Genomic DNA, 18,843 nt, shown 5'->3' with positions numbered 1-18,843 from the left:
TTAGTATCATCCGCAAATTTGCTGAGAGTGCAATCCACACCATCCTCCAGATCATTTATGAAGATATTGAATAAAACCGGCCCCAGGACCGACCCTTGGGGCACTCCACTTGATACCGGCTGCCAACTAGACATGGAGCCATTGATCACTACCCGTTGAGCCCGACAATTTAGCCAGCTTTCTACCCACCTTATAGTGCATTCATCCAGCCCATACTTCCTTAACTTGCTGACAAGAATACTATGGGAGACCGTGTCAAAAGCTTTGCTAAAGTCAAGAAACAATACATCCACTGCTTTCCCTTCATCCACAGAACCAGTAATCTCATCATAAAAGGCGATTAGATTAGTCAGGCATGACCTTCCCTTGGTGAATCCATGCTGGCTGTTCCTGATCACTTTCCTCTCATGCAAGTGCTTCAGGATTGATTCTTTGAGGACCTGCTCCATGATTTTTCCAGGGACTGAGGTGAGGCTGACTGGCCTGTAGTTCCCAGGATCCTCCTTCTTCCCTTTTTTAAAGATTGGCACTACATTAGCCTTTTTCCAGTCATCCGGGACTTCCCCGGTTCGCCACAAGTTTTCAAAGATAATGGCCAGTGGCTCTGCAATCACAGCCGCCAATTCCTTCAGCACTCTCGGATGCAACTCGTCCGGCCCCATGGACTTGTGCACGTCCAGCTTTTCTAAATAGTCCCTAACCGCCTCTATCTCCACAGAGGGCTGGCCATCTCTTCCGCATTTTGTGATGCCCAGCGCAGCAGTCTGGGAGCTGACCTTGTTAGTGAAAACAGAGGCAAAAAAAGCATTGAGTACATTAGCTTTTTCCACATCCTCTGTCACTAGGTTGCCTCCCTCATTCAGTAAGGGGCCCACACATTCCTTGGCTTTCTTCTTGTTGCCAACATACCTGAAGAAACCCTTCTTGTTACTCTTGACATCTCTGGCTAGCTGCAGCTCCAGGTGCGATTTGGCCCTCCTGATAACATTCCTACATGCCCGAGCAATATTTTTATACTCTTCCCTGGTCATATGTCCAACCTTCCACTTCTTGTAAGCTTCTTTTTTATGTTTAAGATCCGCTAGGATTTCACCATTAAGCCAAGTTGGTCGCCTGCCATATTTACTATTCTTTCGACTCATCGGGATGGTTTGTCCCTGTAACCTCAACAGGGATTCCTTGAAATACAGCCAGCTCTCCTGGACTCCTTTCCCCTTCAAGTTAGTCCCCCAGGGGATCCTGGCCATCCGTTCCCTGAGGGAGTCGAAGTCTGCTTTCCTGAAGTCCAGGGTCCGTATCCTGCTGCTTACCTTTGTTCCCTGCGTCAGGATCCTGAACTCAACCAACTCATGGTCACTGCCTCCCAGATTCCCATCCACTTTTGCTTCCCCCACTAATTCTACCCGGTTTGTGAGCAGCAGGTCAAGAAAAGCACCCCCCCTAGTTGGCTCCTCTAGCACTTGCGCCAGGAAATTGTCCCCTACGCTTTCCAAAAACTTCCTGGATTGTCTATGCACCGCTGTATTGCTCTCCCAGCAGATATCAGGAAAATTAAAGTCACCCATGAGAATCAGGGCATGCGATCTAGTAGCTTCCGTGAGCTGCCGGAAGAAAGCCTCATCCACCTCATCCCCCTGGTCCGGTGGTCTATAGCAGACTCCCACCACTACATCACTCTTGTTGCACACACTTCTAAACTTAATCCAGAGACACTCAGGTTTTTCTGCAGTTTCGTACCGGAGCTCTGAGCAGTCATACTGCTCCCTTACATACAGTGCTACTCCCCCACCTTTTCTGCCCTGCCTGTCCTTCCTGAACAGTTTATAACCATCCATGACAGTACTCCAGTCATATGAGTTATCCCACCAAGTCTCTGTTATTCCGATCACGTCATAGTTCCTTGACATCACCAGGACCTCCAGTTCTCCCTGCTTGTTTCCAAGGCTTTGTGCATTTGTATATAAGCACTTGAGATAACCTGTTGATCGCCCCTCATTGCCAGTATGAGGCAGGAGCCCTCCCCTCACAGACATTGCTGCCTGTGCTTCCTCCCGGTATCCCGCTTTCCCACTTACCTCAGGGCTTTGGTCTCCTTCCCCCGGTGAACCTAGTTTAAAGCCCTCCTCACTAGGTTAGCCAGCCTGCTGGCAAAGATGCTCTTCCCTCTCTTCGTAAGATGGAGCCCGTCTCTACCCAGCACTCCTCCTTCATGGAACACCATCCCATGGTCAAAGAAACCAAAGCCTTCTCTCCGGCACCATCTGCGTAGCCATTCGTTGACTTCCACGATTCGACGCTCCCTACCTAGGCCTTTTCCTTCCACGGGGAGGATGGACGAGAACACCACTTGCGCCTCCAACTCCTTTATTCTTCTTCCTAGAGCCACATAGTCCGCAGTGATCCGCTCAAGGTCATTCTTGGCAGTATCATTGGTGCCCACGTGGAGAAGCAGGAAGGGGTAGCGATCCGAGGGCTTGATGAGTCTCGTCAGTCTCTCCGTCACATCACGAATCTTAGCCCCTGGCAAGCAGCAGACTTCTCGGTTTTCCCGGTCAGTTCTTCTGAGGTCTCCCATCCAAGCAATGACCCAGCCCAACCACATCTACCATGTAAGATTATCAGAACACATGGTGATTTCACTGCAGACTATGAACCGATGGCCATCTCTCCTTTCCTGACTTTTTAACCTTTCCCTCCCCTAAGTCATTTCTCTTTATTTCCCTGATTTTCTTTGTCTTATTCCTTCTCCCCTTCCTGCTTGCAGAATGTTTTTCATGAGATACATTTGGTCTTTTTTTCCATCTTTATTCTTGTTTCCTAGTAGCCTTCTGAATATTTCCATTACTCACTCTTTCCTAGGTCCGTGCTGCTTATCTAGACTAGGCAGATTGTCAGTAAAAGGACTATATTAAGCCTTTCCTTAAATTTTCTCTCTACTATCTGTAGGTGAGTGGCAGACAGGAGTTATCCAACATTCATCTCTTTGGTGTCGCAACAGAAGTCAGGAAATTTTGTTATAAAACCTTCTATGTATCTGTCTATCCAGTGCTTTCTATAGCACCTGTCACTGGAATAGCTTTTTCCTCCCGTGAATAATTCTCTTCTAAGACCATTCCCAAAGGTTTGCTTTTTTGCAATGGAGTGATAAAGACCATGTTTATTTACATGCTTTTAATAAATGATTCTACTATGATAAAGATACCCATTTTAAAACAGAAAAAAACCCACCTGACGATAAATACAGCAACATGGCACAAAATCCAGCCTTTTCCTGTTTGTCCTGTGAAACCCCTCGCACACTGTAAAGTAAATATATCCTCACACAACTGTTTAAATGGAATGTTTGGAATGTATTGTGCACCTTGGGTGATTTATGTAAGAACCAGTTATGGACAAATCTTTGATTGAAAGTGTCTCTGATCCCCTCAGTGCTATAACTTGCTGTGTCCTGAGTTTCACCTTTGGCCATATGTTGGTTCTCTGTTCTTTCAGTTCTCAGTCTGAAACTGGCAAGTCAGTACTAACAAAAGCCATTATCGGAGTCAAGCGCAGGCCAGGGAACAGAGTCCAGATCTGATCTGCAGCTGTCTGAGAACTGAGTTTAGGAGTCTCACCTGGTGTTCCCTCTAATTTTTCCCACCCATGTGCAGAATGAATTTTGTTACGTGCACCAATAGGGAAGTGATATATGACACATCATCTTCCTATTGGTGCACATAACAAAATTCATGTGGTGGGGATGGGGCCAAGGGGGGCTCAGGTTTGGGGCAGAGGACTGGGGTGTGGGGGATGTGGGGAGGGCTCCGGGGTGGGGCCAGGGATGAGGGGCTCAGGGCTGGGGCAGAGGGTTGGGGTGCGGGCTCTGGCTGGGGGTGAGATCTCTGGGGTGCCCAGGGGCTATGGCAGGGAGAGAGGACTCCCCCTGGCTCTCTCTCCCCACAGCAGCACCTGGGCTGGGGGGGAAAGATGCCCGGGGCTGGGTTGGGGCCAGGGGAGGGGTGTCTCTCCCTGGCTGTGGCTGGCGGGGAGAGGTGCAGCAGGTCCATGCTTGGATCGGCAGGGAGAGGCGCCTCTCCCCGCCGCAGCCCTGAGCCCCTGCGCGGGGCTCAATAGGCAGCTCCGTGCAGCGTAGAGGGAACCTAGGTCTCACCTCTGCAGCTGCCGTAAATCTACTGAACGCCATTAATTAGTACATTGGCACCACACTTACACTTGACAGTCTCAGCGGTGGGGTGATCAGGGCTCAGCTAATGGGTCCTTTCAGGTCACCACTGATCTGAATGGCAGAGCAGTTGGAGGAAGCCTGCCTGGTGAATGTGCGGCCAGTGCTGGCAGCTCCCACGCCAACAATCCTCCCAGACCAAAGCGACCCGTCACTGATTTCTCATGTGCTCTCCCCATTCAGCCCCGCTGCTAAGATGAAGGACTCCTTTCATCAGCATTTAAATGACAGTCGCTCAGCTGTGACCTCGTGTAAACTGCAGGGTACCCCAGTCCCCGGCACCTACCGGGAAAATCGGAGACTTTTGTTCCCCGTTACCCACAGATAACAGCATCACCGTAGCAACAGCTGGGCTGGCATCTGGGTTGCACCGGCACCTGCATGTGGGTGGGGTTGGGCAGAGGATCGGATGCAGTGTTCAGTATCCCTCCGGAGCTCAGAAATCCTGAGTCAGGCCCCCACAATCCTGAGATTTAGAGAATAATAATAATTAATAAAATCATGGGGTTTGTTTGGTTACCTCCTGCTGTTGGAGCCATCAGGAGTCATGTTTTCAGGTTTCTCTCTGCAACCAGGAAGGCTAGAAACTTACTTTATTTTTTAAAGGAAGGTTGACATTCTCTTGTTCTCCCTGTGAATTCAGGCACTGGGGCTGTTAGGAAAACTCCTACTCTCAGGAGGCTCCTGAGAGCTGGCAACACTGACATCTCAGATAAGGAAGTGGGGAAAGGACCTTCTCAGGATTTTGTGGAACAACAGCACACGTGTTACGGCCTCTTGGCCATGCTCCCATCTACAGAGAGCTTCACGTTGTGTGCTTGGAGCTCTCCAGGGTAAGGGGCAACTCATCATTTTAGGGCCAGGGAAATGTCAATGTACCTGACCTCCTGCCCAGGTTACTGGGCCAGTTCGGTGCACTGGAGTAGCCCCTTCCAGTTCCTGACCGAGAGTGCTGTGGTAAAAGCAATCTCTGAGCCCAACCATTTGCCCAGGAACATGCTGGGCTCCTGACGGGCAAGCGAGGGAAGAGGCCAGCCACCCCACGGTGTCTGCCCTCATCTGGAGGGGCCAGCTCTGGTGTGAGAGAGGAATTCCCTCCAGCCTTGGCCTCTGCACCCAGACCACCCGCAAAAGGGCCGTGCAATGCTGCCAGCAGCATTTCATGAGCCGCTGATGTTTTTGTTTTGTCCTCACTAGAGCTGAACTTCTGCGAAAAGTGCAGAGCGAATCCAGGGAAACCTGGCCTAGGTGAACAGCCTCTGGCTGAAGAGCCGTGAGCGTAGGGCTGCCATGTGAACTGTGTCTGTTCATCCTTGGCACGGAGAGGCCTTAGGCAATACGCTCACACGCTGGCATCGGCCTCTGATCGGAGACTGGACACATTGTGGAAATGGGGCCATTCGCTGAGGATAAAGCCGCTGTCTGTGTGGGCAGCCTCCGTGCAGAGCCTGGCTGCCCAGAGAGGAGGAAACATCTGAGCCCAGGAACAGGGATTTCATTAGCAAGGCTCTGTCTCTGGGGTGCGCTACTACTCTTGAGGCAAAACATCTTCCTGGAGAGCCAGGCTGTCGGGGGGTGAAGATGGAGCTGATGCTCGTGTAGCACAGCGAGACAAGCTCTTTGCACCATCGAAATCCTACTTAGGCCCTCAGCATAGGGTTTAAGTGGCGCATGGCCCTTCTATACAGGAACGAGCTTCACCCGTAGTGAACTGCCCCCAGGATGTTCTGGAGTTCACCCCAGCTCTGTGCACACCCTGGTTACGCCTACACAGTGAACGGAAGCCTGCGGCAGCAAATCTCAGGGCTTGCGCTGCGGCACGAAACGTAAATGTGGGGATGTTTGGACTCTGAATCCTGGAGACGGGGTGAGCTTCAGTGCCCCAGCCACCACATCTACACAGCTGCTTTTAGTGCGCCCCACAAACCTGAGTCTGTCATCCCAGGTTCTGGGACTCATTGCCGCGGGCTGTGGAGATGTACCCACCCCAATCTCCCTGCTCTGCTTTGGCACATTTTCCAGGGCAGAGCAGAGCCTTTTCAGTTGTCTAAACTGGTAATTTTCTGAACCGGACTCCTAAGAGTTAACTTTGATCGCATAACTTCTTGTGCAGGAGAAGTTCCTAAAGTTCACTGACCCAAACCATGGGCTCTGGGGTTGTTCAGCCTTCGTGCAGAAAACCAGGAGGTTTATACAGTTGTTTATTGGTAATGAAGTGTATTCTATAAAGTGGAGTTTCTGCAATTGCCAGTTTGGCATTAATCACAGCTGGAGAAAATTCAGTACAATGGAACCAATTAACTGAAGGCTGCAAAGTTACAGAACTGTTAAAATGAAATCTTTCTCAGTCAGCTGAACAGCTGAAGGAGAAAAAGGAAAATCTGATGACAAGTACAAATGATGGCCATGGACCACTGGCCATGCGTTCACCAGAAACTAATCCACTGACGACTTACAGTGCATCTCCTGAAAAAGATCAAAACAAGAGGTATACCTTCCTAGAGATGGCACACTGGGACCAAAATACATATTCCAGACACGCTGCTTTCTCCAACCCAGGGCATCTCAGGTTAAACTATGACAAACACTGGTCATGCTGGGTCAGGTTTTAGACTTGCATTTCCAGCTGCCTTCCCGGAGGAAGAAGACTGCAGCAATCAGTTGCTGAAGGAAATAATGTCCTGTGGCCTGACCCTTATCCATGAGTAGCCTTATTCATTCACACAGCCCCACTGAGCACAGCAGAGTCGCTGCTTCAATGAGGGCTACTCTTGGCCGTACAGGTTTGCAGAGCTGGGTCCATAGGCTGCAAATGTAGCAAAGTGGTGGGTGCATTACAGACTGCACGGTGAGATACCTGCTCCTGGCTAGGGAGCAGGGGCCGCTGAAGAAATGATATCATGATGATGATTATTTTACTGTCCTGCACAGAGTGTTCATAGGCTGCCAGCTGCAGAAGGATTTGAGGAATGCAAAGCTCTGGGGCCTGATTCTTGAGTGTGGTGCTGCTGGAGGGAACTGGCCATTGGGCTGGTGTGTCTGGGAGGATCACCCCAGCGTAAGGAAGGGGGTTCCCCTGGGTGTGTTGAGTCTCTGGAGAAGCTCTTACGCCATCACCATCCGTGAACAAAGGGAGTGTGAGCACGGCTTTCCTCAGATGCCAGAAAATATCATCATGCCACTATATCAGTCCATGGTACGTACGCCCTCCCCTGGAATACTGCCTGCAGTTCTGGTCTGCAGACCCATCTCAGAAAAAAACATATTAGAGCTGGAAAAGGTACAGAGAAGGGCAACAAAAGTGTTTAGGGGATGGAACAGCTTCCGTATGAGGAGAGATTAAAAAGACTGGGACTTTTCAGCTTAGAAAAGAGGCAACTCAGGCGGGATATGGTAGAGGTCCATAAAATCAGAGATGGTTTGGAGAAAGAGAAGAAGGAAGTGTTGTTTACCCTTTCACCTAACACAAGAACCAGGGGTCACCCAATGAAATGATTAGGCAGCAGGTTTAAACCAAACACAAGGAAATATTTCTTCACCCAGCACACAGTCAACCTGTGGAAGTTGTTGCCAGGGGATGCTGTGAAGGTCAAAAGTATAACTTGGTTCAAAAAAGAATTAGATACATTCCTGGAGGATAGGTCCATCAATGGCAATAAGCCAAGAAGGTCAGGAACACAACCTCATGCTCTGGGTGTCCCTAAAACTCTGACTGTGAGAAGCTGGGACTGGACAACAGGAGATAGCTCACCTGATAATTGCCCTGTTCTGTTCATTCCCTCTGAAGCATCTGGCACCTGCCACTGCCGGAAGACAGGACACTGGGCTAGATGGACCATTGGTCTGACCCAGTATAGCCATTCTTTATGTCATTTTTGGCGACTGTCAGCCTGCATAATAACCCTGAGACCACTTTAACACGTGCCAGGGGACCCATCTGGGGTGGGAGCAATGTAAGTATGAGTGTTATGCCACCTTTACATGCAGTCCCCCAGTACCCGTTGTCTGTGCTGTGTGCTCCTTGGCAGCAGCTGGGGCTTTGGCCCCTGTTTGTAACAGGCTTTATTTCGTGTTTGTAAAATTCAGCGATGGATTTGCTCCCCCAGCAATCCATGAGCCTTAACCTGGAGCCTTGCCCACAGCCCAGGGTCCAACTGAGGGTCATATTTGGGGTCAGGAAGGAATTTTCCTCCAGGTCAGATTGGCAGAGACCCTGGGAGTTTTTCGCCTTCCTCTGCAGCATGGAGCGTGAGGCACTTGCAGGTTTAAACTAGTGTAAATGGTGGATTCTCTGTAACTTGACATCTTTAAATAATAATTTGAGGTATTCAGTTACTCAGCCAGAGGTTATGGGTCTACTACAGGAGTGGGTGGACAAGGTTGTGTGGCCTGCTATGTGCTCGAGGTCAGACTAGATGATCATGAATGGTCCCTTCTGATCTTAGGGTCTAGGAGTCTTTGAGCAGCCACCAGGGGAGAGAAAAGACCCCATTCTCCATGCTCCGTTCCTGCTTCTCTGTGTCGTGCAATGTTAAACTGTACTGTACTGTTCAACCACTAGGTGGTGCTGTGTGTAAAATACCTTGTTCACGCTCACCTCAGTTTAAAAGAGGTGGACAAACTGGAGAGAGTCCAGAGGACAGCAACAAAAATAAGAAGTTTAGAAAACGTGACCCGTGAAGAAGGGTTGAAAGAACTGACCATGTGTAGTCCAGAGCAGAGAAAGTTGGAGGAGGGGAGGGGGTATGAAAAAGTTATCAAGAGGATGGTGTTCACTCCATGTTCATTGCGGGTAGGACAAGAAATAACTGGCCCGGTTTGCAGCAAAGGAGATTTAGGTCAGATATTAGGAATATCTTTCTAAGGCTAAGGATAATTAAGCGCTGGAACAGGTTACCGAGGGAGGCGGTGGAATCCCCGTCACTGGAGGTTTTTAGGAACAGGTTGGAGAGACACCTGTCAGGGATGGTCTAGGGTTACTGGGTCCTGCCTCAGCGCCGGGATGGCCTCTGGAGGTCCCTTCGTTTCTATGATTCTATGACAACAGAGAGACTTTTCCTGTTAGAAAAGCCAGGGCAAGGTACGAATTTAGAGATGATTTCCGAGCCTTTTGGTACGTGCAGCTGCTGTCACAGAACAAGGGATTCATGCTCTGCATTGTACACTCTCCACTTCCTTCCCGAAAGCAGCTGGAATGGAGTCTGCACAAACGCTGCAACCCCAGTCATCAACAGGGACATGAGATTTGCTGGAGCAGTAAGAGGCTGGATGATCCTTCAAGCAAAAGGTTGGCAGATGTGTTGAGAGGCGAAAGACAGGCTTGTGTCCCTGAGCAGGTTAATAAGGCAACTAGTGACATTTCAGGGGAGACTGACTGGCTGGTGAGGAGACATTGAGCCTTTTCACCTCCGAATTACTGGTCCCAATCCAAATTCATCACAGTCTGAATGCTGTTCAGCAGCCAGTCGGTGGATGCACTCCTGCTCCATCACCCAGCTACCATCGTAACCACTGGAGAGATCAGACTGGACCATCATCTGTTCATGCCTGCAAATCTGTGCATGAAGAACTGGAACTAAGTAATCTGGCTGTTGGCAGCCTTAGCAGAGGGGCTGGTGGCTGAATGGGCCATGGAGACCATTTCCCTCTTGCCTTCAGAGACAGGATCCTTCTAGTTTAGGGTGGAGCAGTGTGAATGAAGCTGCTTTGCTGATGCCCATGTGGCACCTGTGCCAAGCCCTCAAGACAGATTTGCTCTCCAAGGCATTTGGGCTGTCGCCTTTCTCACTTGCAAAATACAAAAGGGAAAAATGCATTTTGTTCATTTAGTTGGAGCAGTGATGTTGTGTTGGGTTTTTAAATAGAACCCACTGTAGAACGAGGGGAGCAAGCTGAGGCTGGGAAGAGGGCTGAAAGGGGCTTCCTCCTGCAAGTACTGCCGTCCGTCCAGAAGTAGAAACTCAAAAGCACTTGAAAGCCAGGCAGGAGCACAAAATGCAGGACACACTCTAAAATACCCTCCCTCTGGAGCCACTGATCTGCACAGGCCTCTTGGAACATGCTCCAAATGTAGTGATTCATTTGCGATTCAGGAACGCTGCTTCTGGAGCTCACCATGTGCTGACGGGAGTCACGGCTGCCCCTTTGGAGACTGGTGTTAACTGGTGTTGAGCACTTTAAAGAAAGGTCTCAGGAAGGGATAAGGCAGAGCCAGCAAAGTCTGGTTAAAGTACGCAATAATAGTCTGAAAGCTGCATCCATTGAGGGTCAGTTTAGACTGACCTTTAAAACCGAACAGGTTGGTCCGTGAAATATTTATGCTTTTCTGCCTCCCTCAAAGCGGACACCAAAGGATAGCCTTGCAGACAGCGATGTAGTAATAGTGACACTGGAATTACATTTGCAGTGACCCGATTGACAGGGCACCTTGGGGGGAATGGAGCTCAGTGTTTGTAATGTGGAAGGAACAAATAAGAGAGTTGTTCTAACAGTAGTTGGCGAAGCAAAGTGCCAAGTGAGGAGGCTGTGAACAGAGAGAGCCAGGGAGCTGAGCTTTAAATAGGTGGATATTAAACCTCCGCAGAGCTTTGCTGCTGGGTGGAAACAGCCTCTGGTTTTTATACCTTCATTAAAAAGTAATAACCAAGCTAGCCAGGAGAGTCATTGGTTTGCAGGACCCAGCAGGGCACAGGAACGGCTGAATCAGAGTGACTGTGATCCGAATCTTCTGCCCTGCCTTGCCTGGGGCTCGGCACATCACCGAAGCCCACAGGAAACTTCACGGCAGAAGGCTCAGGTACAGTGTGAGGACAGGGCTGACCTCTGCTCTCAGGGCCCGCCTACGCTGGCAGAGTGACAGCACCGACAGGACAGCGCCGCTCAGAGAGCGCCAAAGGAAAACTGCGGTTGTGTGCGCACACTGACAGCTCCTTGCACAGCAGAGTGTTCACGCTTGAGGCACGTGCAGTGCTATTTGGAGCGGTGCACTCTGGGCAGCTATCCCACAGAGCACCCCTTTCTCTTTTGCCGCGAAGACTTGTGGGAAGGTGGAGGGGGTTGCGGGGCATCCTGGGTCCAGTCCCAAAGCCCCGTGGTGCGTTGCTTCGCATCCCAGCAATCCCGGTGCTTCCGTCCGTGTTTGGCACCATCTTTCAACGGTTTGCATACGGGGCGCCCTGCCTCCTCGGGCTGCAGGAATGGATCCCGCACTGCTGACCAGGATGCTGCTCGCTCTGACCAACGCATCACGAGTGGCAGTGGAGTTATTCCTTCAACTCCAAAGGCAAGAGGAGTCTGACGTTGATCTCGCCATGCATAGTATCTATGACACAACAGTCCTGAAGATCTTCCCTTCAGAAAATAGCCAGGGACAAACTCTGGAGGGTAGGGCACCATAAGACCTTGGATGGTGTGATGCGGGAGGTAAGGACGGCTCGGTGTGCACCTATGAAGTGGGGAGCTCCAGATGGAGGCACTGAGTGAGCCCGGGTGCAGACTTGGGCTGCGTAATCCTAGGCTATGCATCACCACACTCTTTCTAATGCTGCCATGTATTTGTACAGCCCCTAGCACCCTAAGGCCCTAGTCCAGTAGCATACTGCATTACAGTGAATAAAAATCACTGGTGCTGCTCGATGGGTAGGCCAGGCACAGGCTGCAAACTGCCTGTGTCCCCTCGGATCTCGTCGTGGGCTCAGTGGCTTGTGGAAGACACCTTTGAAACCAGCAGATTCTCTCTTCTCTTTGCTCCGGTGGATCACACCTGCTGATGGTGCTGAGCAACATTCGGCAGTTGGTGATGCTGAAGGTGCATGTCAAAATCCAGTTTCCTTCTAGCTGTGTGCTCCTTCACTTGGGTGTTGCTCTGTGTACACCAGCATTATTGACAGGCTGGGGTTGGTTCGGGTTGTTTTCTTAATTGTCTATCATAAATAAATGGCAAGTGGATGCTGACTCTGCTTGTAAACCATCCCTGGTATCTTCACGCCCTCAGGCACTGCATGTACAAAGCTTGTCCCCCTGCCTGATGTCTCTTACAGTGCCTCTGAAGTGTTACAGTTTGGTTTCACCACCCTCATCCCTGCCGGCTTCCTCTCCTGTGGTGACGGGAGGCTCCTTTCTTGGCAGTACTGATTGTGCAGCCTTCACAATAGAAGGATGCTGTTAATTTCCTCCTCCTGATTGGCTCACATGTCTCTGATCCCCGTCCAACAAGTGGAGGTTTATAGAAATTTGCTGAGCCACATACTTCCTCTTTGCAGCAGAGATGGACTTGTGTTCCTACTGCCGACAGCCCGGCCATCTTTACTTCTTCATTGTTCGCATTGTCATCTTTCTCATCAGAGCCACTGGCAAAATCCGAGTTGCCATGTGCTATTTGTAAATGCAGCAATGCAGTCGCGCTAGCTAGGTCCTTGGGTAAACAGTGATGCAGGGGAGGCAGTGTTCAGATTATAGTGTGCAGCACTACAAGGCTATTAATGCAACATCATCACATCTCTCAAAATCAGCTTCTGTAAAGATCTTCCCCAAAACTCAGCATGTACTCTGCAGCCCAGAAGTGCACACACCACAGGGGAAACCAACTGATTTCTATTCCGATCACAACCAGCCAGCAGGGAGGATGGTAGTGGCATTAAAGCCTGGTGCTGAGAGTCAGGGTGCTTAGGTTCTATTCTTGAATCTGCCACTGATTTCCTGTGTGACTTTGAACAAGTCACTTAACTCCTCTGGTATGTCAACACTCGAGGGAGCATGCAGAGAACAGAAGCTGCACACTCAGCTAGCAAGGCTATAAATAGCTGTGTAGATGGTGAGCCACAGCTTAGGCGAGCCGAGCACCCTGCACACCTGACCCCACAGGGTATATACCCTGCACGGCTCTCTACACATCCAAGCAGCACCTCCCACATCGGCACTGCAGTTATTAGCAGTGCAATGTCCTCCTGCCTCAGCTTTCACTGTGGCCCGTAGCCAGATAATTACACTGTCCTACATCACAGGAGTGTTGGGAGGGTAAATTTATTCAGGCTCAAGCAGTGTAGCCCAGTGAACAGGGCACAGGACTGCGAGTCAGGAGACCTGGTTCTATTTCTGGCCTTGCTGCATGACTTTGAACAAGTTCCTTCACCTCTGTTCCCCCTCCCATCCTTTGCTTGTCTTGTATATTTAGAGTGTAAACTCTTCAGGGCAGGGACTGTCTTTTACTCTATGTTCACAGAGTGCCTAGCACAATGGGGCCGCTTTGGGGATGTTATTTGACAGTTCTCCACAGTGGGGTTTCCAGCACCTTCCTTTGAACATCTGATGCTGGCCAATGTTAGAAACAGTCACTACTGGACACACCACTGGTCTGATCTGGTATCGCGATTCCTATGCTCATGTGAAAGCATTCCTAACGATTGCAATTAGTTGCTAATTTACAGAATAGTTGCACACTGTCTGTGATTGTGGCCTGTCACATGCACACTGTGCAGAATTGTTCAAGGCCAGTATTACTTCTGTGCATTTCACTGAGCTGAGTTTCGCAGCTTTTGTTCCAATTGTCATCCCTTTGCCCAGAATTCAGAGTAACAGCCGTGTTAGTCTGTATTCGCAAAAAGAAAAGGAGGACTTGTGGCACCTTAGAGACTAACCAATTTATTTGAGCATAAGCTTTCGTGAGCTAAAGCTCACTTCGTCGGATTACACTTTCCATAGTATGCATCCAATGAAGTGAGCTGTAGCTCACGAAAGCTTATGCTCAAATAAATTGGTTAGTCTCTAAGGTGCCACAAGTACTCCTTTTCTTTTTGCCCAGAATGTTTCTGGAAGTGGCAGGGGAAGAAGGTGGATAAGTCAACTCTGAAACACAAACCTTTTCCCTCCAAGGTAATGCAAAGATTTCAGCCCGGAGCTTGGATCTTCATCTGCAAACATTCTGCTCTGGAAGGCTGAAATTGTCTGAGCAGCAATTGGCTCAAAGCTGATAACGCCAGCGTTTGTAACAAACCTGCTGCCAAATTCCTATGCATTCCACCCAGGCACTTTGTGCATCCGGGAGGTGTCGGAAACCTGGTCCTCCTCTCGCTGATGCGTGGGAAGTAATGAACTCAGGACAGTCTGTCCAAGCTCTGATGACTCTTAGAGCCTGATCCCGCTTTATGGGAAGATTCCCAAGGGACTGCTTTGGAGGCATTTGTTTATGGAGAGTTATCACCTGACTAGTGTTTACTGACTGAGCTTATTTTTGCAGGGAATTTGGTCACATCACAAGGTGAGGCTGAGAGCTCTTTAAAAACACCTTTCTTTAATAAATAAATGGTTTGCCCTGGGAAGGCTCCTCCAGGGAGGGTTTAGAAGCCTCAAATATCAACCCAAGCTAATGGAGCCAGAATTTCCCGGGAAAGTGTCTCGGGCAGGGGTTTGCCCCAGTTACTGTTCAGATACCACTGCCCAGCTCCCTGCTCTACCCACGTGCTGGTGACCCTTTAGGGTGGAGGGGGGAGTGTCTGCTTTCTGAAGAGGTGGCACAGTGCATGCTGGTGGTTTGGATAGTAAGACCACCAGGCTGTTCTTTCCCTCTGGGCACAGTGCAGAACCCCAGAAATAGCCCGTGGCCAATATACCCTCTTCTCTTTGTTTGGCCAACAAGTGCAGGGCTGGGGCTGTGCTCAGGCATATGGCTGAGGGTCAGCACCCCGTGTAATCTTGCAAGCCCAGAGACAGCTGCCAGGCTGACCTCGCCCCTACTGCTATTCCCAATGACTAGGCATGTACAAAGGGGGAGACAGTATCTGTCTGGTGGCTGGCAAGAGGGTGGGGGGATGAATTGTGCTCTTTAGATATCAGACACCTTCACCTCTTTTAAGTGGGCCACCCTAACACTCCTGTGCAGCAGAACCGTGTTTTCTTTGGCATGTCCGAGAGACGCAGAGCCTGCTGAGGCTCTGTAGTTGTTATGCTGCCCAGAGGTGGTTAAAATGCCAATCGCGTCTCAAAAAACCAGTGAGGTCCCACATTGGAGCAGGACATGCAGTCACAGTGGCTGTACCAGGCCCAGAGGTCTGTGCTGCCTCTGGGGTGGGAAACCTCATGTCCTGCAGAAGGTGGGGGGTGGGGACTCCTGTCTGGGAGAGTGGCCTCCATAAAGCCAGGTGTGCTGTTTGCCCACAGTGTCTACAGGTCTGGGTAGAGGAGGAAACTCCCTTGCCCACAAGTGCTCTGTGTTGGCGATGAGTGGCAGGGCTCTCTGGGCTCATCAGGTTCCTCCCGCTGCATCATGGCAGGACACAGACAGTGCCCGGGGCTGAGTCACCTGCCCCACACTGGTGTAAACGAGGTGTACTTCAGCGGAGTTAGACTGGTGCGAGTGAGAGGAGAATCCCGCTCCGTGGGACCAATCCTCCTCTGCCTTTGGGCACTCATTCTACACCATTGCAACATGGGTGTCAGATGCTATCAGAGTGGAACTGCAAAGCTGCAAACATGCCGCATGGTGAAAAGAGAACCGGGAAGCCCAGCTGCTCCCCCCACCCGTCAGAAATGCAGAGGATCTGATGGTTAACAAGTCAGCCACCTCGCTTCAGAAACGCCTGCTCGACAGAAACCCCAGCAAAAGCAGAAGGGAAAGCGAGGAGCAGGGGGCGGGAATGAAAGTTCATCTCAACAACAGCATGAAAAAATACAAGGCAGCTCTATCGGCTGCAGCATCTCTCCTCAAACTGCGTCTGACCCCCTGGGTGCCCTGATAAATAGAGCCACTGTGAGAGGAGCCTGAGATTCCTCGACGTGCCCTGGGGGGGCTCTGAGTGCAGCTACCATGTACCTGGAAGAGCTGGGATCCTAAGGAGATCTGCGCTGGAGCGAGCCGGAGGGAGGATAAACAGTGACAGAATCAAAGGCAGTGGTTACTCACTCCCAGAGCGGATGCTCTGTTGCCATGGCATGGCGGGGTGGGAAATTACTCTGAATTCTCCTCTCCCCTTGGTGTTTTTAACTTAGCAAGCCTGAAGTCTGCTCGCTTCACCCCGCAAATGGGTCACAACCAGTCTCCAAGCCGCAGGGGAAATGCGCTTCCCGGGCGGCGAGGGTGGGAGGCGCAGAGCCAGGCATCCTCCCTGCCAGCCAGAGTAGTACGGCCCGAGGGGGCGGCTCATTGGAGAAGGAGCAGGCTGCTCTCTGGCAGCCAGCTGATTCCAGCAGCCAGGGGGCTCAGATGGAGCGCAGGCGGCTGAGGCGGGGGAGCAGGTTCTGCTGACACGGGTTTGTGCCGCGCCTTGGAAACCTGGGACAAGTCGCTCCTTTCCGTTGCCGTTGTTCGGAAATGCAAGTCAGCGCCGCTGTTTAAGTCTCGGCGACAGGGGCGCGCAGCATCTGGAAGCGTCTCTGCAGGCAGCCTGCCCCAGAGGAAGCTGCCGAGAGCGGGGATCCGATGGTTCACTTTTAACCACATCCGTGCCTCAGCTAGAAATATTTACAGGCGTTTGTCACCGTTTCCCTCCATTTTGAAAAGAAGCCCGGAGCCGGGAAAGCTGTTCTCATGGCGTTTAGCCCCTGGCAGATCCTCTCCCCAGTCCAGTGGGCCAAGTGGACGTGGTCTGCTGTGCGAGGGGGGGGTGCTGGTGACGGTGAGGATGGCGGGGCAGATCAAGAAATAGAGGAGGACGACTCGCAGGCAGAGACCAAATCATTGAGTTTCAGGCAAGTATGCAGCATCCCTCTGCCGTGCGAGGACTCGGCCTTTGAACTTGTCACAGTCCCGTTAATCTCCAGTCCCCGCTGACTCGCACGTGTAATGGCATTCATAGCAGGATGCCTCCTTCCAGGGACAACATGCTCTGCTGTGGCTGGGTGAAGTCCCATGTACTGCATCTGCCCTGCTTGTCAGCTTCTCCCTCAAGAGCTTGTTGGCTATTCAGTGCATTGAATGTTCAGCATTTGCATCTGCCTTTGCTAATTCTGCCCTTCCCTTCGGCTCCCTAGACACAGTGTGTAGCGTTAGCATTATTAATTCCCAGCATCCTGGGACCTGCACTCCTTTTCGGAAACGTTCAGCGTCGTGGATTTCGGGCACCCTTAGTCCCACGGAGATGCAGCAATGGTAGGGGAAGGGAGTTGTGGCAGAGCAGTCCTGCAGGCCCCGGCAGCTGCTCTGACATGGCGCTCTCTCGTCTCAGTGCAAATGCTAGCAGACATGAAACACGCAGGTAAAGGCTTATTTTCTGAACTTCCCAACATCCAGCTGGAGCTTTAGAGGAAGGGACTCCAGTCGGAGGTGCCATGTCCCAGGGGTCACTGACCCATGCTGAGATAGCTGGTGTGTGTTTTCACGTAAAAACAATCTGTGCAAAAGGGACCAAAGTGTAATGGTGCTATGTGACTAATCTCTGATAGATGGGCATCTGGGGGAGGGAGGCTGGAAGGGAAGTTTCAAGGGGAATTGACTGTAACATGGTTTCACCTCCTCTACCTTTTCCATTCGTTAGCATGGTGTGCTGGGAATGAATCACTCCCAGCCATGGGATGTCATCTGCGGATCGGTTGATTTGCTGGTCGCCTGGGAGCTGGAATCCAGTCTGGTTGGATATTTAGGGAACGTCTGTGAAGCACTTCAGAGCTAGCCTTGAAAGTGGTAATTCTTCATTCTTTTCCCCTCCTTGGCAGCTCGGATTCTGAAGGCAATTTTGAGACCCCTGAAGCAGAAACCCCAATCCGGTCACCTGTAAAGGAGATCTGTGACCCATCGCTGGGATTGGATGTGGCCGAGGCCAGGACCCAAGGTAAAGAGATGGCATGCATCTTTTCTGGTCTCATTTTATTTTGCTTTGGATGCAGAAAACAGGGTGGGGCTGGGGAGGGGAAGTTGTTTTCTTGAATAATGCTTGCCAGGCGTTTGCAGTTCCTGGGCAGGATAGTTTAAATGCAGATGCTCAGGGCTATGCACCTGCTGCAAAGGGCCATTTTAAGTTGAGTGAAATGTTGATTTATTGGACAGTTTTGAGGGGCCAAGGGTTGCACTGACATGTGACTGAGTCAGTTCGATTCCCCAGCTTGCGCCCTCGCGGTGCGCAGTTATAATCAGGCTGTTTTGCAATAGTTGGTCACACCCACCCGCTACCCCTGGAGCAGCGATAAAGAACCAGCAGGAATGTGGCAATATGGCAAAGATGTCTAGAGAGCCGGTTTTGTGAGTTACCCCGAGGGGCTGAGGCTTTTTCCCGCGGCCCAGTGGAGACCACAGCATGCAGCCAGAAGCTGCTCGGTCTAATGGAAGGGAGCAAAGGGTATTTTCAGACTCTTCTTTTTCGAAGCGCCCTCCCTGACTTCTTCCTGAAAACCCTGCCGGGGTAAATATGTCTCTTGTTGGCTCGGGGAGTCACTTGACAGTCAGCTGATTGATGGGTGCTGTAGAGCAGGCAGGCCCTTTGTGATGGCACAACTCTGCCCTCTTTCACAGTAGCTGATGCGATGTTTCATCCCTCAACCGTTCCTCATTACTGTCTGAAGCTGAGATTTTGTTGCCTGGGTAAAGGGGATTTTATAATGTCAGTGGCACAGTGCGGAGATGAACAGGAGTTGACCTCTGGACATCTGGGACTGATTGATTAAGTGGATTTGGGTGTCTCAATTTAATTGCTCTT

General features: G+C 50.8%; 1 protein-coding gene across 4 annotated transcripts in view; it reads left to right on the top strand.

Annotated features, from left to right (window-relative positions):
• The first annotated feature begins 16,339 nt into the window (after positions 1-16,339).
• Positions 16,340-18,843, top strand: part of TACC1 (transforming acidic coiled-coil containing protein 1) — a 45,135-nt gene continuing 42,631 nt past the window's right edge. For 2 of the 4 annotated variants that reach the window (XM_084614918.1, XM_084614917.1), the window contains exons 1-2: positions 16,340-16,903; positions 17,867-17,982. In XM_084614918.1, coding sequence (XP_084471044.1) covers positions 16,743-16,903; positions 17,867-17,982 — 277 coding nt within the window. In that variant the 5' untranslated portion in view covers positions 16,340-16,742. The remainder of the gene's footprint in view (positions 16,904-17,866; positions 17,983-18,843) is intronic. The other 2 variants (XM_084614916.1, XM_084614915.1) reach the window with 2 other exon arrangements.

Source organism: Lepidochelys olivacea (assembly GCF_965140295.1).
Source record: "Lepidochelys olivacea isolate rLepOli2 genome assembly, chromosome: 26".
NCBI classification, from domain to species: Eukaryota; Metazoa; Chordata; order Testudines; family Cheloniidae; genus Lepidochelys; species Lepidochelys olivacea.
This window is presented reverse-complemented; position numbering and strand designations above follow the sequence as displayed.